This window comes from Bombina bombina, chromosome 3 (assembly GCF_027579735.1).
Source record: "Bombina bombina isolate aBomBom1 chromosome 3, aBomBom1.pri, whole genome shotgun sequence".
NCBI lineage: Eukaryota > Metazoa > Chordata > Amphibia > Anura > Bombinatoridae > Bombina > Bombina bombina.
The window spans coordinates 1,152,482,190-1,152,504,655 of record NC_069501.1 but is presented as its reverse complement, the minus strand read 5'-3'; the positions used below and the strand labels follow the sequence as shown (position 1 = coordinate 1,152,504,655).

At 44.2% G+C, this 22,466-nt stretch overlaps 1 protein-coding gene across 1 annotated transcript in view; it reads left to right on the top strand.

Moving 5' to 3' along the window:
• Window positions 1-22,466, top strand: part of ATM (ATM serine/threonine kinase) — a 925,848-nt gene that overhangs the window by 631,016 nt on the left and 272,366 nt on the right. Inside the window, exon 48 of the mRNA XM_053708547.1 lies at window positions 16,540-16,659. Coding sequence (XP_053564522.1) covers window positions 16,540-16,659 — 120 coding nt within the window. The remainder of the gene's footprint in view (window positions 1-16,539; window positions 16,660-22,466) is intronic.

The following is a 22,466-nucleotide window of genomic DNA, read 5'->3' as shown; positions in this document are numbered from 1 at the left end:
AGCTTAAACCTGATTCTTAAGGTTCTTCAAGAAGTTCCGTTTGAACCTTTTTTGTTCCATAGATATCAATCTTTATCTTGGAAAGTTCCTTTTGGGTAGCTAATTCCTCGACTCGTAGAGTCTCCAAGTTATCTGTGTTACAATGTGATTCTCCTTATCTGGTCCTTCGTACGGATAAGGTAGTCCTGCGTACCAACCTGGATTTTTTCCTAAGGTGGTATCTAACAAGTACATCACTCAAGAGATAGTTGTTCCATGCTTGTATCCTAATCCTTCCTCAAAGAAGGAACGTCTATTACACAATATTGGACGTGGTTTGTGCTTTAAAGTTTTACTTACAAGCTACTACAGTTTTCATCAAACGTTCACCTTGTTTGTTGTCTATTCTGGACAGAGGAGAGGTCAAAAGACTTCAGCAGCCTCTCTGTCTTTTTGGTTAAAAAGCATAATTCATTTAGCTTATGAGACTGCTGGACAGCAGCCTCCTGAAGGGATTACAGCTCATTCTACTAGAGCTGTGGTTTTCACTTGGGCCTTTTTTAAATGTGGCTTCTGTTGAACAGATTTACAAGACGGAGTCTTGGTCTGCGCTTCATACTTTTCAAATTTAACAAATTTGATACCTTGCTTCTTCGGAGGCTATTTTTGGGAGAAAGGGTTTTTTACAGGCAGTGGTAACTCCCGTTTAAGTACCTGCCTTGTCCCTCCCATCATCCGTGTACTTTAGCTTTGGTATTGGTATTCCATAAGTAATGGATGATCCGTGGACTGGATACACTTAACAAGAGAAAACATAATTTATGCTTACCTGATAAATTTATTTCTCTTGTAGTGTATCCAGTCCACGGCCCGCCCTGTCACTTTAAGGCAGGTAATTTTTTCATTTGAACTACAGTCACCACTGCACCCTATGGTTTTTCCTTTCTCTGCATGTTTTCGGTCGAATGACTGAATATGGCAGTTAGGGGAGGAGCTATATAGCAGCTTTGCTGTGGGTGGACTCTTGCAGCTTCCTGTTGGGAAGGAGAATATATTCCATAAGTAATGGATGATCCGTGGACTGGATACACTACAAGAGAAATAAATTTATCAGGTAAGCATAAATTATGTTTTTCGTCAAACATCTAACCTGTATGTTGTTTACTCTGGACAGAGGAGAGGTCAAAAGGCCTCGGCAACCTCTCTTTCTTTTTGGCTTCGGAGTACAATCCGTTTAGCCTATGAGACTGCTGGACAGCAGCCCCCTGAAAGGATTACAGCTCATTCTACTAGAGCTGTGGCTTCCACCTGGGCCTTTAAAAATGAGGCTTCTGTTGAACAGATTGCAAGGCCGCGACTTGGTCTTCGCTTCATACCTTTTCCAAATTTTACAAATTTGACACTTTTGCTTCTTCGGAGGCTGTTTTTGGGAGAAAGGTTCTACGGGCAGTGGTTCCTTCCGTTTAAGTTCCTGCCTTGTCCCTCCCATCATCCGTGTACTTTAGCTTTGGTATTGGTATCCCACTTTTTGGAATTTCGCAGGGCATCTGGTGGCCGAGCGCGTTTCTACGCTTGGGTGGGGCTTCTTCCTCTTCCACATTCCTGACTGTGTGGCGACAGAGGAAAGAGTCTGCTCCACTGAGGTCTGGTCATAGGAGGTGATGGCCCCCAGCCATTGGTGTAAGGTGCCAGTCGTTTTTTCCAATATCTGTTTATCTTGTACAGTCTTAAGCCATGGACAATTCCTATGCCGGGACTATTTTTATATCAGATTCCGAATCGTCCTCGGATGATGATTGTAATTCTGAGAAGCCCTCGTATGAGGACCGTAATTTGGTCCTGTTATCGCAATTCTGCCAATCTTGTCTCTCGTGCCTGGATAGTTTACCGGGTCCTTAAGACGAACATTTGATTTATTGGGGGATCATTTCCTTTATAGTCCGCTTCGGTTCTCACAAGGTTCTTCGAGATAGGCTGTTGGGGATGTGTCTCTCGGTCGATCTACTGTGAGCTTTCCCCATTTTTTTTTTTTCTGGATACGGTTTCCATTTGCCAGGTCCTGCGGAAACATAGTTCCTTCTGGGCGGATGCCTGCGGGTGCCCTTGTTTTTCTTTATCCAGTTCGGATTACTTTTCTTTCTGTTTTCTGGATTCTGGGATTGCTTGATTCAAGTTCTACGGAAGTTGTTCCCAGAGTTTTGAGTGTGTCTTGTTACTTGTTAGTGACGCATGTTGAGCATGGCTGGTACCGCGGGATTTACTGCTTGTTCAGCTATTTGTTTTTGGAAAAAAAAGACACTATTCTTCCGGACCTTTGGGTCTGGATGTCGGAAGTGCTTGGGCTGGTCTGTGTCAGTCCGCACCCCGACATCGGGACCGGTGGTGTCCCACCGTGATCCTTCGCATCCCTGATCTGAGGGGTGTGGTCCTTACCGTGAGGAGCGGTTATGCCCTTTTGAGCTAATGTTGATGGTTCTCCTTGAGTCTTTGCCATCGTGTAGTTTAGGTTATTGTGCGGAAGTGGCCAATGTCCTCTACCTCCGCCCCTGGGAGCTTTTAGGCTCTGATGGGATTTTGGATTTCACTGGTGTCCGGGTCGTCTTTATCGCCCCTTGGGGGTTTGGGCCCGTGATGGGCTTGGTTCTTGAAGTCCTGTACCTCGGGGTTCTGGTTAAGGGTTTTTCCCCTAATGGACTCGTCCTGCGGGTGTGGTTCGCAGTATCTTCTGTGTCATCCTGTTTTTGATCAAGGTTTTTTTTCCTCATTGTCGCTGGTCGGCTTTGGGCATGTTGCCCTGAGCGTTGACTTATGGAAGTCTTGTTTCCTCCTTTATGATTCCATTGTGGATCTCGGGGGAGTGTCTAGGGTTTGGAGCAGTTTAGCTCTTTGTCCTATTTGTATGTTCCTGTTATGCCCCTAGGATTTGGGGTTGGGTCAGGACGGGTCCTATTGTCTATCTTTTAGGGAGTCTAGGGTATTTTCAGTTTGATACCTTGGCGGAGGATGGGCTCTGGTCCTTCTTGTAAGGGGGTTCCTTTTTCTCATTCCTCTAGGACTAGTCTAGGACTAGTTCTAGCTCGGTTTGTCATCTTTTCCCCGTTTGTCTCTGCCTTCTGCAGACTTGTTCACGACGCATGGGGTGGACTTGTTGGTCGCCTTGTTGCTTGTGTTAAGGGAGGGGGTTCGAGCGGTTGATACCAATCTTGTCCCTTTTATTGGGTTCTGAGAGGTCTGTTTTTCTTTCGGTCCTTGGATTTGCGTTGGTCACTCAACACTTTGGGCGTTCTGTGCCTGTGCAATCATTTATTGATTGGTTGGGTGTCCTGGGGACACGTGCTTCCTGTCTTGCGTTTTTTTTCCTGAGGGTCTCTTGTCTCTCTTGGATCAGCTTCGCTGCCGAGTAAGCAGACGTTTTACTGTGGGAAACAGCTGCAGTCATTTTTATTTGTCTGCTGATAAGGCTGATAAGGTGTCTTAGGGTTAGCTTGTCTGTCTAGCAGGTTGCAGTTTCTGAGTTTGTACTCAGCTGCGATTAATTTCTATTTCTCTTGTAAGGTGTATCCAGTCCACGGGTTCATCCATTACTTGTGGGATATTCTCCTTCCCAACAGGAAGTTGCAAGAGGACACCCACAGCAGAGCTGTCTATATAGCTCCTCCCCTAACTGCCACCCCCAGTTATTCTCTTGCAACTCTCGACAAGAAAGGAAGTATCAAGAGATATGTGGTGACTTAGTGTAGTTTTACCTTCAATCAAGAGTTTGTTATTTTTAAACGGTACCGGCGTTGTACTGTTTTACTTTCAGGCAGAAATTAGGAGTTCTGCCTGGAGATTTGATGATCTTAGCGGTTTCTAAGGTCCACTGCTGTTCTCACACATAACTGAAGAATATGGGACAACTTCAGTTTGGGGAAAGTCCTGCAGATTACCTGCTTTGAGGTATGTTCAGTATTTTTATTTCTCTTGTTAAGTGTATCCAGTCCACGGATCATCCATTACTTGTGGGATATTCTCCTTCCCAACAGGAAGTTGCAAGAGGATCACCCACAGCAGAGCTGCTATATAGCTCCTCCCCTCACTGCCATATACAGTCATTCTCTTGCAACTCTCAACTAAGATGGAGGTCGTAAGAGGACTGTGGTGTTTTATACTTAGTTTATTTCTTCAATCAAAAGTTTGTTATTTTTAAATGGTACCGGAGTGTACTGTTTATCTCAGGCAGTATTTAGAAGAAGAATCTGCCTGCGTTTTCTATGATCTTAGCAGAAGTAACTAAGATCCTTTGCTGTTCTCACATATTCTGAGGAGTGAGGTAACTTCAGAGGGGGAATAGCGTGCAGGTTTTCCTGTAATAAGGTATGTGCAGTTAAAATATTTTTCTAGGGATGGAATTTGCTAGAAAATGCTGCTGATACCGAAGTAATGTAAGTAAAGCCTTAAATGCAGTGATAGCGACTGGTATCAGGCTTATTAATAGAGATACATACTCTTATAAAAGTGTATTTTAAAACGTTTGCTGGCATGTTTAATCGTTTTTTACATATTTTTGGTGATAAAACTTATTGGGGCCTAGTTTTTTCCACATGGCTGGCTTGAATTTTGCCTAGAAACAGTTCCCTGAGGCTTCCCACTGTTGTAATATGAGTGGGAGGGGCCTATTTTGGCGTTTTTTTGCACAGCAAAAATTACAGACACAGACATCCAGCTTCTTCCTGCATGATCCAGGACTTCTCTGAAGGGCTCAAAAGGCTTCAAAAGTCGTATTGAGGGAGGTAAAAAGCCACAGTAGAGCTGTGGCAGTTGTTGTGACTGTTTAAAAAACGTTTTTGTCATTTGTTATTCCGTTTTTGGTATTAAGGGGTTAATCATCCATTTGCAAGTGGGTGCAATGCTCTGCTAACTTATTACATACACTGTAAAAATTTCGTTAGTGTAACTGCATTTTTTCACTGTTATTTAAAAATTTGGGAAAATTTGTGTTTCTTAAAGGCGCAGTAACGTTTTTTTTATATTGCTTGTAAACTTGTTTTAAAGTGTTTTCCAAGCTTGCTAGTCTCATTGCTAGTCTGTTTAAACATGTCTGACACAGAGGAACCTACTTGTTCATTATGTTTGAAAGCCATGGTGGAGCCCCATAGGAGAATGTGTACTAAATGTATTGATTTCACCTTAAACAGTAAAGATCAGTCTTTATCTATAAAAGAATTATCACCAGAGGGTTCTGTCGAGGGGGAAGTTATGCCGACTAACTCTCACCACGTGTCAGACCCTTCGCCTCCCGCTCAGGGGACGCACGCTAATATGGCTGCAATCATGAATAATACCCTGTCAGAGGTATTATCTAGATTGCCTGAATTAAGAGGCAAGCGCGATAGCTCTGGGGTTAGGAGAGATACAGAGCGCGCAAATGCTGTTAGAGCCATGTCTGATACTGCGTCACAGTATGCAGAACATGAGGACGGAGAGCTTCAGTCTGTGGGTGACATCTCTGACTCGGGGAAACCTGATTCAGAGATTTCTAATTTTAAATTTAAGCTTGAGAACCTCTGTGTATTGCTTGGGGAGGTATTAGCTGCTCTGAATGACTGTAACACAGTTGCAATTCCAGAGAAATTGTGTAGGCTGGATAGATACTATGCGGTGCCGGTGTGTACTGACGTTTTTCCTATACCTAAAAGGCTTACAGAAATTATTAGCAAGGAGTGGGATAGACCCGGTGTGCCCTTTTCCCCACCTCCTATATTTAGAAAAATGTCTCCAATAGACGCCACTACACGGGACTTATGGCAGACGGTCCCTAAGGTGGAGGGAGCAGTTTCTACTTTAGCAAAGCGTACCACTATCCCGGTTGAGGACAGTTGTGCTTTTTCAGATCCAATGGATAAAAAATTGGAGGGTTACCTTAAGAAAATGTTTATTCAACAAGGTTTTATTTTACAGCCCCTTGCATGCATTGCGCCCGTCACTGCTGCGGCGGCATTCTGGTTTGAGACCCTGGAAGAGGCCATCCAGACAGCTCCATTGAATTAAATTATTGACAAGCTTAGAACGCTTAAGCTAGCTAACTCATTTGTTTCTGATGCCATTGTTCATTTAACTAGACTAACGGCTAAGAATTCCGGATTCGCCATCCAGGCGCGTAGGGCGCTATGGCTTAAATCCTGGTCAGCTGACGTGACTTCAAAGTCTAAATTACTCAACATTCCTTTCAAGGGGCAGACCTTATTCGGGCCTGGCTTGAAGGAAATTATTGCTGACATTACTGGAGGCAAGGGTCATACCCTTCCTCAGGACAGGGCCAAATCAAAGGCCAAACAGTCTCATTTTCGTGCCTTTCGAAATTTCAAGGCAGGAGCAGCATCAACTTCCTCCGCTTCAAAACAAGAGGGAACTGTTGCTCATTCCAGACAGGCCTGGAAACCTAACCAGTCCTGGAACAAGGGCAAGCAGGCCAGAAAGCCTGCTGCTGCCCCCAAGACAGCATGAAGGAACGGCCCCCTATCCGGAAACGGATCTAGTGGGTGGCAGACTTTCTCTCTTCGCCCAGGCGTGGGCAAGAGATGTTCAGGATCCCTGGGCGTTGGAGATCATATCTCAGGGATTTCTTCTGGACTTCAAAGCTTCTCCTCCACAAGGGAGATCTCATCTTTCAAGGTTATCAGCAAACCAGATAAAGAAAGAGGCATTCCTAAGCTGTGTGCAAGACCTCCTAGTAATGGGAGTGATCCATCCAGTTCCGCGGACGGAACAAGGACAGGGATTTTATTCAAATCTGTTTGTGGTTCCCAAGAAAGAGGGAACCTTCAGACCAATCTTGGGTCTAAAGATCTTAAACAAATTCCTCAGAGTTCCATCATTCAAAATGGTAACTATTCGGACCATCCTACCCATGATCCAAGAGGGTCAGTACATGACCACAGTGGACTTAAAGGATGCCTACCTTCAAATACCGATTCACAAAGATCATCATCGGTTCCTAAGGTTTGCCTTTCTAGACAGGCATTACCAATTTGTAACTCTTCCCTTCGGGTTGGCCACTGCCCCGATAATTTTTACAAAGGTTCTGGGCTCACTTCTGGCGGTTCTAAGACCGCGAGGCATAGCGGTGGCTCCGTATCTAGACGACATCCTGATACAGGCGTCAAGCTTTCAAATTGCCAAGTCTCATACAGAGATAGTTCTGGCATTTCTGAGGTCGCATGGGTGGAAAGTGAACATGGAAAAGAGCTCTCTATCACCACTCACAAGAGTCTCCTTCCTAGGGACTCTTATAGATTCTGTAGAGATGAAAATTTACCTGACGGAGTCCAGGTTATCAAAACTTCTAAATGCTTGCCGTGTCCTGCATTCCATTCCACGCCCGTCAGTGGCTCAGTGCATGGAAGTAATCGGCTTAATGGTAGCGGTAATGGACATAGTGCCATTTGCGCGCCTGCATCTCAGACCGCTGCAATTATGCATGCTAAGTCAGTGGAATGGGGATTACTCAGATTTGTCCCCTCTACTAAATCTGGATCAAGAGACCATAGACTCTCTTCTCTGGTGGCTTTCTCGGGTCCATCTGTCCAAGGGTATGACCTTTCGCAGGCCAGATTGGACGATTGTAACAACAGATGCCAGCCTTCTAGGTTGGGGCGCAGTCTGGAACTCCCTGAAGGCTCGGGGATCGTGGACTCAGGAGGAGAAACTCCTCCCAATAAATATTCTGGAGTTAAGAGCAATATTCAAGGCTCTTCTAGCTTGGCCTCAGTTAGCAACACTGAGGTTCATCAGATTTCAGTCGGACAACATCACGACTGTGGCTTACATCAACCATCAAGGGGGAACCAGGAGTTCCCTAGCGATGTTAGAAGTCTCAAAGATAATTCGCTGGGCAGAGTCTCACTCTTGCCACCTGTCAGCGATCCACATCCCAGGCGTAGAGAACTGTGAGGCGGATTTTCTAACTCCATCCGGAGGTGTTTGCTCAACTGGTCCATCGTTGGGGCAAACCAGAACTGGATCTCATGGCGTCTCGCCAGAACGCCAAGCTTCCTTGTTACGGATCCAGGTCCAGGGACCCGGGAGCAACGCTGATAGATGCTCTAGCAGCTCCTTGGTTCTTCAACCTGTCCTATGTGTTTCCACCGTTTCCTCTGCTCCCTCGACTGATTGCCAAAATCAAACAGGAGAGAGCATCGGTTATTCTGATAGCGCCTGCGTGGCCACGCAGGACCTGGTATGCAGACCTAGTGGACATGTCATCTCTTCCACCATGGACTGCCTCTGAGGCAGGACCTTCTAATACAGGGTCCTTTCAATCATCCAAATCTAATTTCTCTGAGACTGACTGCATGGAGATTGAACGCTTGATTCTATCAAGGCGTGGCTTCTCCGAGTCAGTCATTGATACCTTAATACAGGCTCGGAAGCCTGTCACCAGGAAAATCTACCATAAGATATGGCGTAAATATCTTTATTAGTGTGAATCCAAGAGTTACTCATGGAGTAAGGTTAGGATTCCTAGGATATTGTCCTTTCTCCAAGAGGGTTTGGACAAAGGCTTATCAGCTAGTTCTTTAAAAGGACAGATCTCTGCTCTGTCTATTCTTTTGCACAAGCGTCTGGCAGAAGTTCCAGACGTCCAGGCATTTTGTCAGGCTTTGGTTAGGATTAAGCCTGTGTTTAAAACTGTTGCTCCCCCGTGGAGCTTAAACTTGGTTCTTAAAGTTCTTCAGGGAGTTCCGTTTGAACCCCTTCATTCCATTGATATTAAACTTTTATCTTGGAAAGTTCTGTTTTTGATGGCTATTTCCTAGGCTCGAAGAGTCTCTGAGTTATCTGCCTTACATTGTTATTCTCCTTATCTGATTTTTCATTCAGACAAGGTAGTTCTGCGTACCAAACCTGGGTTTTTACCTAAGGTGGTTTCTAACAGGAATATCAATCAAGAGATTGTTGTTCCATCATTGTGTCCTAATCCTTCTTCAAAGAAGGAACGTCTTTTGCATAATCTGGACGTAGTCCGTGCCTTGAAGTTTTACTTACAGGCTACTAAAGATTTTCGTCAAACATCTGCCCTGTTTGTCGTTTACTCTGGACAGAGGAGAGGTCAAAAAGCTTCGGCAACCTCTCTCTCCTTTTGGCTTCGGAGCATAATACGCTTAGCCTATGAGACTGCTGGACAGCAGCCCCCTGAAAGGATTACAGCTCATTCTACTAGAGCTGTGGCTTCCACCTGGGCCTTTAAAAATGAGGCTTCTGTTGAACAGATTTGCAAGGCTGCGACTTGGTCTTCGCTTCACACCTTTTCAAAATTTTACAAATTTGACACTTTTGCTTCTTCGGAGGCTGTTTTTGGGAGAAAGGTTCTACAGGCAGTGGTTCCTTCCGTTTAAATTCCTGCCTTGTCCCTCCCATCATCCGTGTACTTTAGCTTTGGTATTGGTATCCCACAAGTAATGGATGATCCGTGGACTGGATACACTTAACAAGAGAAAACATAATTTATGCTTACCTGATAAATTTATTTCTCTTGTAGTGTATCCAGTCCACGGCCCGCCCTGTCCTTTTAAGGCAGGTCTAAATTTTAATTAAACTACAGTCACCACTGCACCCTATGGTTTCTCCTTTCTCGTCTTGTTTCGGTCGAATGACTGGATATGGCAGTGAGGGGAGGAGCTATATAGCAGCTCTGCTGTGGGTGATCCTCTTGCAACCTCCTGTTGGGAAGGAGAATATCCCACAAGTAATGGATGATCCGTGGACTGGATACACTACAAGAGAAATAAATTTATCAGGTAAGCATAAATTATGTTTTCTAGAGAGATGATATGAGTTCTAGAAAATGCTGACAGAGCCTTGTGTACTGAGGTAAGCCTGATGCAGTGATTTAACAGCGACTGGGATCATGCTTACAGAACAGGGTAATACTCATGTTAATGCTTATGTTACTTAGGGACAAAACATTTACATGATTTTAAAAATAGGACGATTTTTCTCTGAGGGAGATAACTCTTTATTTGGGGCCTAGTTTCCACATGGCTAATCAGATACTCCTAGGAGTACTTTCTTAAGGCCCCTCTGGCATCCAGTACATGGTGGGAGGGGCCTATTTTAGCGCTCTAAATGCGCAGTTTTTATTCAGACTCAGACATCCAGCTTCCCTAGAGGAGTCCTCTGACACCTGCGGACCATTACAAGGGGTTTATTTCTGCACAAAATCGTATTTGAGGGCAGGTAGGAGCCTCAGCAGAGCTGTGGCAGGGTGCTCAATTGTCTTTTAAACGTTTTTTAACGTTTTTTCAATCCGGTTTGGGGCCTAAGGGGTTAATCATCCATTTGCAGGTGGGTGCAATGCTGCTTTAGTCCCTTACACACACTGTAAAAATTTCAAAGAATTTGCTATATTTTTTCACTGTTTTGCAGTTTAAGTATGTTTTTTTCTCTTAAAGGCACAGTAACGTTATTGTTTAATTGCTGTTTTACCTTTATTAAAGTGTTTTCCAAGCTTGCTTGTCTCATTACTAGTCTGTTAAACATGTCTGACATAGAGGAAACTCCTTGTTCAATTTGTTAGAAGCCATGGTGGAATCCCCTCTTAGAATGTGTACCAAATGTACTGAAATTTCTATAAACTATAAAGACCATATTATGGCACTTAAAGATTTATCTCCAGGGGATTCTCTGACTAAAAAAAGGAAGATTATGCCATCTAACTCTCCCCATGTGTCAGAACTTATAACTCCTGCTCCAAGTACATCTAGCGCGTCTAATTCGTTTACCTTGCAGGACATGGCGGCAGTTATGAATAATACCCTCACAGAGGTATTTTCCAAACTGCCAGGGTTACAAGGAAAGCGAGACAGCTCTGGGGCTAGAACTAATACAGAGCTTTCTGACGCTTTAATGCCTGTGTCCGATATGCCCTCACAATACTCAGAAGCCGAGGCAGGTGAGCTTCTATCTTTGGGTGACATTTCAGACTCAGGGAAGGCGTTACTTCAGCCTGATTCTGAAATGACAGCGTTTAAATTTAAGCTTGAACACCTCCGCTTATTGCTTAGGGAGGTTTTAGCGACTCTGGATGACTGTGACCCCATTGTGGTTCCAGAGAAATTGTGTAAAATGGACAAATACTTTGCAGTGCCTGTTTACACTGATGTTTTTCCAGTCCCTAAGAGGTTTTCGGAAATTACTACTAAGGAATGGGATAGACCAGGTGTGCCGTTCTCTCCCCCTCCTGCTTTCAAAAATATGTTTCCCATAGATGCCGCTATACGGGACTCGTGACAGATGGTCCCTAAGGTGGAGGGAGCAGTCTCTACCCTAGCTAAGCGTACAACTATCCCCGTCGAGGACAGTTGTGCTTTCCTAGATCCTATGGATAAAAAATTGGAGGGCCTCCTTAAGAAAATGTTTATACATCAAGGTTTTATCATCCAGCCTCTTGCATGCATAGCCCCAGTTACTGCTGCAGCGGCTTTTTGGTTCGAGTCTCTTGAGGAGTCTCTGCAGGTAGAGACCCCGTTAGACGATATTCTAGACAGGTTTAAAGCTCTTAAGTTAGCTAATTCCTTTATTTCTTACGCCGTTTTTCAGTTAACCAAACTAACGGCTAAGAATTCAAGTTTTGGCGCGTAGGGCGCTATGGCTTAAGTCCTGGTCAGCAAACGTTACTTCAAAGTCTAAACTTCTTAACATCCCCTTCAAGGGACAGACCCTATTCAGGCCTGGTCTGAAGGAGATAATTTCTGATATTACTGGAGGAAAAGGCTACGCCCTTCCTCAGGATAGGTCCAATAAGTTAGGGACCAAACAGAATAATTTTCGTTCTTTTCGAAACTTCAAGAGTGGCGCAGCTTCAACTTCCTCTAATGCAAACAAGAGGGAAATTTCGCCCAGTCCAAACCAGTCTGGAGACCTAACCAGGCTTGGAACAAGGGGAAGCAGGCCAAGAAACCTGCGGCTGCCTCTAAGACAGCATGAAGGAGTAGCCCCCGATCCGAGACCGGATCTAGTGGGGGGCAGACTTTCTCTCTTCGCCCAGGCTTGGGCAAGAGACGTCCAGGATCCCTGGGCGCTAGAGATTGTTTCCCAGGGATATCTTCTGGAATTCAAAGGGTCATCTCCAAAGGGGAGATTTCATCTCTCACAACTATCTGTAAACCAGATAAAAAGAGAGGCATTCTTACGTTGCGTTCAAGACCTACTGGTTATGGGAGTGATCCACCCAGTTCCAAGAGAGGAACAGGGGCTGGGTTCTATTCAAACCTGTTTATAGTTCCCAAAAAAGAGGGAACTTTCAGACCTATCTTGGATCTCAAGATCCTAAACAAATTTCTCAGGGTCCCATCCTTCAAGATGGAGACAATCCGAACCATCCTCCCTATGATCCAGGAGGGTCAATATATGACTACAGTGGACTTAAAGGATGCTTATCTCCACATTCCGATTCACAGAGATCATTATCAGTTCCTCAGGTTCGTCTTCCTAGACAGGCATTACCAGTTTGTGGCTCTTTCCTTCGGGTTAGCCACGGCACAAAGAATCTTTACGAAGGTTCTAGGGTCCCTTCTGGCGGTTTCTAAGGCCGCGGGGCATAGCGGTAGCCCCTTACCTAGACAACATTCTGATTCAGGCGTCTACTCTTCAAATCGTCCCATACGGACATTGTTCTGGCCTTTCTGAGGTCTCATGGATGGAAAGTGAACATAGAAAAGAGTTCTCTCTCTCCTCTCACAAGAGTTTCCTTCCTAGGAACTCTAATAGATTCAGTAGAAATGAAATTTTTTCTGACAGAAGTCAGGATATCAAACCTTCTAACTTCTTGCCGTGCTCTTCATTCCACTCCTCGGCCATCAGTGGCTCAGTGTATGGAAATGATCGGCCTAATGGTAGCGGCAATGGACATAGTTCAGTTTGCCCACCTACATTTCAGACCACTGCAACTTTGCATGCTCAACCAGTGGAATGGGGACTACACAGATTTGTCTCCTCTGTTAGATCTGGATCAAGAGACCAGGGATTCTCTTCTCTGGTGGTTATCTCGAGTCCATCTGTCCAGGGGAATGAGTTTCCGCAGACCAGAGTGGACTATAGTGACGACAGATGCCAGCCTTCTGGGCTTGGGCGCAGTCTGGAACTCCCTGAAGGCTCAGGGTTCGTGGACTCAGGTGGAAGCCCTCCTTCCGATAAACATTCTGGAACTAAGAGCGATATTCAATGCTCTTCAGGCTTGGCCTCAACTAGCTGCGGCCAAGTTCATTAGATTTCAGTCGGACAATATCACGACTGTAGCATATATAAACCATCAGGGGGGAACAAGGAGTCTCCTGGCCATGATGGAGGTTTCCAAGATAATTCTATGGGCAGAGATTCACTCTTGCCATCTCTCAGCTATCCATATCCCAGGAGTAGAGAACTGGGAGGCGGATTTTCTAAGTCGGCAGACTTTTCATCCGGGGGAGTGGGAGCTCCATCCGGAGGTATTTGCCCAGCGTATTCATCTATGGGGCAAACCAGAACTGGATCTGATGGCGTCTCGTCAGAACACCAAGCTTCCTCGTTATGGGTCCAGGTCAAGGGATCCCCAGGCAACGCTGATAGATGCTCTAGCAGTGCCCTGGTCCTTCAGCCTGGCTTATGTGTTTCCACCATTTCCTCTCCTCCCTCGTCTGATTGCCAAGATCAAGCAGGAGAGAGCTTCGGTGATTTTGATAGCACCTGCGTGGCCACGCAGGACTTGGTATGCAGATCTGGTGGACATGTCATCCTTCCCATTATGGACTCTGCCGCTGAGGCAGGACCTTCTACTCCAAGGTCCATTCAAACATCCAAATCTAGTTTCTCTGCATCTGACTGCTTGGAGATTGAACGCTTGATTTTATCAAAGCGTGGTTTCTCCGAGTCGGTCATTGATACCTTGATTCAGGCTCGAAAGCCTGTCACCAGGAAAATCTATCATAAGATATGGTGGTAAATATCTTCATTGGTGTGAATCCAAGGGTTACTCGTGGAGTAAAGTCAGGATTCCTAGGATACTATCTTTTCTCCAAGATGGATTGGAAAAGGGATTATCGGCTAGTTCCTTAAAGGGACAGATTTCTGCTCTGTCTATTCTTTTTCACAAGCGCCTGGCTGATGTTCCAGACGTTCAGGCGTTTTGTCAGGCTTTGGTTAGAATCAGGCCTGTGTTTAAACCTGTTGCTCCGCCATGGAGTTTAAATTTGGTTCTTAAGGTTCTTCAAGGGGTTCCGTTTGAACCCTTGCATTCCATAGATATCAAGCTGTTATCTTGGAAAGTTCTGTTTTTAGTAGCTATCTCTTCGGCTCGAAGAGTTTCAGAGTTATCTGCCTTGCAGTGTGATTCCCCTTATCTGATCTTCCATGCAGATAAGGTAGTTTTACGTACCAAACCTGGGTTTCTTCCTAAGGTGGTATCTAATAGGAATATCAATCAGGAAATTGTTGTTCCTTCACTGTGTCCTAATCCTTCTTCAAAGAAGGAACGTCTATTACACAATCTTGACGTGGTTCGTGCTTTAAAGTTTTATTTACAAGCTACTAAGGATTTTCGTCAAACATCTGCATTGTTTGTCGTCTACTCTGGACAGAGGAGAGGCCGAAAGGCTTCGGCATCTTCTCTTTCTTTTTGGCTGAGAAGCATAATCCGCTTAGCTTATGAGACTGCTGGCCAGCAGCCTCCTGAAAGAATTACAGCTCATTCCACTAGAGCGGTAGCTTCCACATGGGCTTTTAAAAATGAGGCCTCTGTTGAACAGATTTGTAAGGCGGCGACTTGGTCTTCGCTTCATACTTTTTACAAATTTTACAAATTTGATACTTTTGCTTCTTCGGAGGCTATTTTTGGGAGAAAGGTCTTACAGGCAGTGGTGCCTTCCGTTTAAGTACCTGCCTTGTCCCTCCCTTCATCCGTGTCCTAAAGCTTTGGTATTGGTATCCCACAAGTAATGGATGAACCCGTGGACTGGATACACCTTACAAGAGAAAACAAAATTTATGCTTACCTGATAAATTTCTTTCTCTTGTGGTGTATCCAGTCCACGGCCCGCCCTGTCACTTTAAGGCAGGTGTTTTTTATTTTTAAACTACAGTCACCACTGCACCCTATAGTTTCTCCTTTTTTCTTGCTTGTCTTCGGTCGAATGACTGGGGGTGGCAACTGATTGACCTACGGTTAGTTTTGCTACCCAGTTTGCGGAGGGTTGCTGTGGTCTCCAGGGCAACTGTTGTTCCTTGAACGCTAGCATGCACTTTGAGGTCCCTTGTGAGGTGTTTTTTTCGAAACCCTTGGGGGAAGTTGGATCCTGGGGTTCTCCTTCCTCAGAAAGTTGGACTCAGGAAGGATGTTCCGCTGTTCTGCGGTCTATAGTGGTGTAGTATTGGTCTGCACTGTTTCAGCTGCACAGGAGCGGGATGTTTCGTATCGGTTTTCGGATGGGGGCTCTGCTTATTTTTTTGCGCCACTGGTTTTTATCATCCTTTTTCTGTCTCTCTCCTGAGTTTTTCTTTGGCTACAGAATTTTTTTCCTTTGCTTGTGAGACATCCTTGCTTGGTTGAGGGGCTGTGGCGGGGTTGTTGCCCCTGTCAGATGCTGTCCTGGGGTTGGGTGCTCTCGGTGGGCCCACTTGTGGTTCTATCTAGGTTCTTTGAACTGTTGGTAGATTTGTGTATCTGGGACCGCTTTTTAAAAAATGTTTTTCGTTCCCTGTTTCGGACTAACTGTTTTTAGGTAGGTGCCTTTATTGGTCCGCCTCTTACCCTCCCGTTTTGGCATTCTGTGTCCTTTTTGGCTTGGGTATAAAATCCCATAAGTAATGAATGCGGCTGTGGACTCTTTCCCATTAGGAAGAAAAACATAAATTATGCTTACCTGATAATTTCCTTTTCTTCGTGGGAAAGAGTCCACAGCCCCCCGCCCGTTTTTTTGAGGCGTTTTTTTTTATCTTCTGGCACCCTTTCACCTTGATGCTTCTTCCACTGTTCCTTGTTCCTCGGCTGAATGACTGGGGGATAGGGGAAGTGGGAGGAGTATATATGCTTTTTGGCTGGTGGGTCTTTGCCTCCTCCTGGTGGCCAGGTTCTTATTTCCCATAAGTAATGAATGCGGCTGTGGACTTAAAGCATAATTTATGGGGGGTTTTATATATACATTTTCTTGATCTTTTCTGTCCACTTTATCTTTTGGACACTAGCACTGCTCTCAGGACATATGCAGCTGTCAATTAGTGTATTCATACAGTGCACTTGTTTCAACCACATACACTCTATGTACTTTGAATGTGTAAAAAGAATACATTTATAGTTTTACTGGAATAATGTTCTAGTCTTTACATTAGGTACAAAGGGGATCTAATCTATGCATCCATGCCACTTAACACTGGGGCAAAACAACCATGTTTTAAGTAGCACAATCATTTCCTTAAGTTTTTTTAATGTTTGTTAGTATCATTCCATTTGACTTTAAACTATAAGCGACTAAACCTAAATGGCTTAAGTTTTTGTTTAACTGCTCTGTTCACCTTACAACAACATTAAAGCTTTTTCCTCATTTAAAGGTTGAGAACAACTCCAGTCTTCGGCTAATTTATGCAGAATGCTTGCGGTTATGTGGAAACTGGCTTGCAGAAACATGCTTGGAAAGTCCGACTATTATTATGCAGAATTACCTTGAAAAGGTAAGATGCAGTCATAAGACCCACATTACCACATAGGAGGAAAAAAGAGATAAACATATCATACAGCTGTTAAAAGTGTTATAAGAATTTCTTTGTTTAATTGCATATTTCGTCCATACAGGTGGTGAGAGTGCACAATCCGTTACTCCTAGGAATTACTCTTTCTTTTTAATGACACGGTGAGTCCACGGACCATCATAATTTCTTTTGGGAATATAACTCCTGGCCAGCAGGAGGAGGCAAAGAGCACCACAGCAAAGCTGTTTAATATCAATCCCCTACCCACAATCCCCCAGTCATTCTCTTTGTCTGTAGTGCAAGGAGGAGGTGAAAGTTTAGGTGTCTGATGAGAAGTTTTCTTCAATCAAGAGTTTATTATTTTTAAAGCAGAGTAAGCTTACTCTGATGGCTTTTGAGCACTTGGGAACTTGTGGGGTGCAAACCTCACTGCGTTTTCTCAAGAATCTGCTGCCCTATACAGAAAGCCTGAGTAGGTTTTACTTTCTTTCTTTACAGGTCCATGTGAGGTGCTGCACCCTCTCAAACCAGGTGAGCTGTCCTGCTGCCGAACAGCATTTTCAATTAAGTGCCATTTTAGTTTTCTTTTGCAAAAGTAAATACTGGCACTTGTAACAGCTAAGGGGCTGTCTTATAAAAAATGGTCCGTTATTTTTATAGACTTTCATGATTGGGGTTTCTTTACTGGCAGTTTTGGGCATGAGGCTGTGAGGAGAGGGATTCATGGTGACTTAATGAGTTATGTCTGTTACTATGGACTTTTAACTTTTTTATTTTTAGGTCATAAAAATTACTAGTTTTCCGTCAGTTAGGGCTCTTTAACCGCTAGGACCGCTCCGTATTTGGAAAGGGGAGGGTCCTTGTTAAGCGGTTTTCTTTTGGTGTGCTTTTAGTGCGACTGAAGAGAGCTGTGTAGCTGTGACGTAGTAGTCGGCTGCTCCGATTTCACTGCGCTGCCGTTTTCAAGTCCGGATAGTTTCTTCTGTGAGGGAAGTCACTCCGTGAGCTGCAGGACAGGTAGGCACCTCAGTAAAGCTACTGAGGTGTATAGGTTGCCTGAGGTCTATTTGGTTTGTTACGTTAACACACTTTTCCACTTAAGGACACAGTACACATTTATTTTTTATTTTGAAATAAAGAATGTTTACACTTTATCCTTTTTTATTACATTATATGGATCAAGAGGCCTTTCAAACCATTATCCCAGGCGAAGTTGCTGCTTGTCAGTTTTTGTTCCTCATGCATTGAGAGAACTTTAAGTTATAGAGATAACATTTTTGACCATGAGCCACCATTATCCCAGGCAAATGCTGTTCAGGTGTCTCCTATAGCAGATATGCCGCAGCATTCTCCTCCAGTGTCCCAACCTTTTCAGTCTCCACATGCAATGACCTGCGTTTCCTCTTGCAATCTGGTAGGATTTTCTTTACAGGACATTGCTTCCCAAGTATCCTCTGCGGTATCTGATGCATTGTCAGCCTTTCCCATGCTGCAGGGAAGGCGTAAAAGGAAACTTAAAGAATCAGTTAATAAGGTTTCTGATCAAGTTGTGGCTACCCAGGGTGTCCCTTCTCAAAAGTCTGAGGAAGAAGACATGTCGGTAGCGTCTGAGGGTGAAATCTCAGATTCAGATAGTGTAATTCCTTCTTCTGAATCCTTCAGATTAAATCTAGAACACCTTCGCTTATTACTTAAGAAGGTTTTGGCTACTTCAGACGACTCCGACACGACCATCGTAGTCAATCCTAAAAAAGTTTAGTAAGCTGATCAAGTATTTTGATGTTCCCTTCGCGGTGGAGGTTTTCCCAGTACCAGACCGAGATACGGAGATTATTGCACGGGAGTGGGAGAGACCTGGTATTCTTTTTTCTCCATCTCCTATTTTTAAGGAGATGTTTCCTATAGTGGACTCCATTAAGGAGTCGTGGCAGATGGTTCCTATGGTAGAAGGAGCGATCTCCAGTTTGCAGTTTGGCTATGGTTTTCCCATAGAGGATAGTTGCTCTTTTAAGGATCCAGTGGATAAGAAATTGGAGGCATTACTAAAAAAGATGTACGTTCACCAGGGTCTACAATGGCAGCCTGCGGTGTGTATTACCACGGTGACCAGCATTGCAGCTTACTGGTTCGATGCATTGTCTGAGTCTCTTCAGACGGATACTCCTCTTGAGGAGATCCAGGACAGGATTAAGGCCCTTAAGTTAGCTAACTCCTTTATTACTGATGCTCCCTTACAAGTCATTAAATTGGGAGCAAAAATTTCTGGTTTTGCGGTTTTAGCCCACAGAGCCTTGTGGTTAAATTCCTGGTCTGCGGATGTTTCATCTAATTCCAAGCTTCTGGCGATCCCTTACAAGGGTAAGACCGTGTTTGGGACCGGTTTGGCTGACATTATCTCAGATATTACAGGACGGAAGGGTTCCTTTCTTCCTCAAGATAAAAAGAATAAGCAGAAAGGATGTCAGAGTAATTTGCGTGCCTTTCGTAATTTTAGAGGCAAGGCTTCCTCTCCTTCCTCCAAGCAAGATCAAGCCAAGTCTTCCTGGAAGCCTAGCCAGTCTTGGAATAATGGAAAACAATCTAAAAAGCCCACAGCTGACTCCAAGTCAGCATGAAAGGTCGGACCCCTGATCTAGTAGGGGTCAGACTCTCTCTTTTTTCTCAAGCCTGGATAAGAGATGTTCCGGATCCCTGGGCGGTGGACATCCGTCTCCCATGGATACAAAATCTTTTAATCCCAGAGGCAGGTTTCTACTCTCCAGATTATCTGTAGACCAGATAAAAAGAGAGGCGTTCTTACATTGTGTCAAGGACCTTGCTGTCCTGTGGGTAATAGTTCCAGTTCCCATTCAGGAAAGGGGTCTGGGATTTTACTTGAATCTGTTCGTGGTTCCCAAAAAGGAGGGAACTTTTCGACCAATCCTAGATCTAAAATGTTTAATCAAGTTTCTCAGAGTGCAATCCTTCAAGATGGAGACTATACATTCCATTCTTCCTTTGGTACAAGAAGGTCAGTTCATGACAACCATAGATCTAAAGGATGCGTACCTTCATGTTCCCATTCACAGGGACCATCACAAGTTTCTGAGATTCGCCTTCTTGGACAATCCTTTCCATTTTGTGGCCCTTCCATTCGGCCTTTCCTCAGCCCCCAGAATTTTTTCAAAGGTTCTGGGGGCTCTTTTAGCTGTGCTTTGGTCTCGGGGCATTGCAGTGGCACCTTATTTGGACAACATTCTGGTTCAGGCGCCATCTTTTCAACAAGCATACGGAGATCTTCTTGTCTTTTCTTCGATCCCATGGTTGGAAGGTGAATCGGGAAAAAAGTTTTCTGGTTCCAGCTACAAGGGTCGTGTTTTTGGGGACCATAATAGACTCCATGTTAATGAAGATTTTTCTGACGGAGGTCAGAAAAAGAAAGATTTTCGACTCTTGTCTTGCCCTTCAGTCTGTATGGAGGTAATTGGTCTGATGGTGTTTTCTATGGACATTCCATTTGCTCGGTTCCATCTCAGACCTCTGCAGTTATGCATGCTCAGTCAATGGAACGGGGACTATACGGACCTGTCTCTGCATATAGATATAGATCAGGCATCAATAGACTCTCTTCCGTGGTGGCTTTCTCAGGACCATCTCTCCCAGGGAACTTGCTTCCGCAGACTCTAATGGGTGATTGTGACCACGGATGCCAGCCTTCTGGGTTGGGGAGCAGTCTGGGGCTCATGAAGGCTCAGGGCCTGTGGACTCGGGAGGAGTCAGCTCTGCCCATAAACATACTGGAGCTGAGAGCAATCTTCAATGCTCTACTGGCCTGGCCTCAGCTTTAGCCCGGTTTATCAGGTTCCAATCGGACAACATAACCTCGGTGGCCTACATCAACCACCAGGGGGGAACTCGGAGTTCCTGGGCCATGTCAGAGGTGGCCCGAATTATTCAGTGTTCAGATACCCACAACTGCTGTCTTTCTGCAATCCAAATCCCAGGAGTGTACAATTGAGAAGCCGATTTTCTGAGCAGACAGACTTTTCATCCCAGGGAGTGGGAACTTCATCCGGATGTGTTTTCCAGCTTGACCCTCAAATGGGGGCTGCCGAATTTGGATCGCATGGCTTCTCGTCAGAATGCCAAACTCCCGAGATACGGCTCAAGGTCAAGGGATCTGCAGGCATTTTTGATAGATGCTCTGACGGTTCCTTGGAACTTCAGTCTAGCATACCTGTTTCCTCCATTTGCTCTCCTTCCAAGAGTCATTGCTCAAACTAAGCAGGAGAGGGCGTCTGTAATTCTCATAGCCCTGGCGTAGCCTTGCAGGATTTAGTATGCAGACCTAGTGGAAATGTCCTCCTTTCCACCTTGGAGACTCCCTTTGAGGAAGGACCTTCTACTTCAGGGTCCCTTCCTTCATCCAAATCTTGTTTCTCTGAAGCTGACTGCTTGGAGATTGAACGCTTAGTTTTATCTAAACGTGGATTTTCAGAGTCGGTCATTGAGACCTTGATTCAAGCTCGTAAGCCAGTGACTCGCAGGATCTACCATAAGATCTGGCGTAAATACTTGTATTGGTGTGAATCCAAAGGATACTCTTGGAGAAGAGTAAGGATTCCTAGAATTTTGTCCTTTCTCCAGGATGATCTGGAGAAGGGTTTGTCGGCAAGTACTCTAAAGGGTAAGATTTCGGCATTGTCTATTTTGTTACATAAGCGCTTGGCGGATGTTCCAAACGTACAATTGTTTTGTCAGGCCTTGGTCAGGATTCGGCCTGGGTTTAAACTTGTTACTCCTCCATGGAGTGTGTTTTTTGTTTTTTTTTCTTAACTCTTTTTTATTATTTTTTTCCCAATATATATACAATATAAAGATCAACAAAACATAGTTGCTTAAGCAGGATATCTCCCTGCGTGGATACAACATATTAATATACATTCTCCAGAAAATACATACAAAAAAGAAAAAACAAAAAACTGGATGAAACAAAAACGAACAACACAACAAAGAAAAAAAGCAAACAAGGAGAAAAAAGAAAAAAAAAGGTCAAAGGGCTTTACCCACAGACCTACCAATCTGATCTTGTGTTCCTTAACCTGGCTTTTAATACAATATATTCTCCTTACCTGAAGGAATTTTTAACCTATCTTATTTAGCCTTAAGGATGCGTGATTGGCTCGTCTGTGTGTCCCTTATCGGCCGAGTGTTGGGAGGGTCAGGGTCCTCACCTATTTACCCTTTATATTTTAAGTTTTGGATTACTTTAGCAATATTCTCCATGAAGCCGGTAATTTACCATCAATTATCCATTGTCGTATTAAATTTGATTTTAAGAGTGGTGTGATAATCTGTACTTGTACTATCTCTGGTTGTGCTTCAATTACCTTTAGCCATTTATATAAATACATTTTAAGCATTCTCTGTGATTTTATCTTCATGTTATATTGTTCCATTATCGCCTGGTTTATCATTTCTGCTTTAAATTTAGAGATACTTGGCCCCTGAGGCGATTTCCACTCAGCTAATATCAGTATACGTCCCTGTAGAATTGCCGTATTAATCAATTTTATATTACTCGGTTGGCCCTGCATTTCATACAGGAATATAATCTGTTTACTGCTGAGTTGACACCTTGGTTCAAGGGTCGTATTTAACCAATATTGTATTTTTAACCAGAACTGTTTAATTTTTGAGCATGCCCATAAACAGTGCTCCAAATCTGCTGATCTTGAACCACATTTAGCACATACTATAGACTCATTTTTAAACCAATGTGCCAATCTACTGGGTGTGATATATAGCTG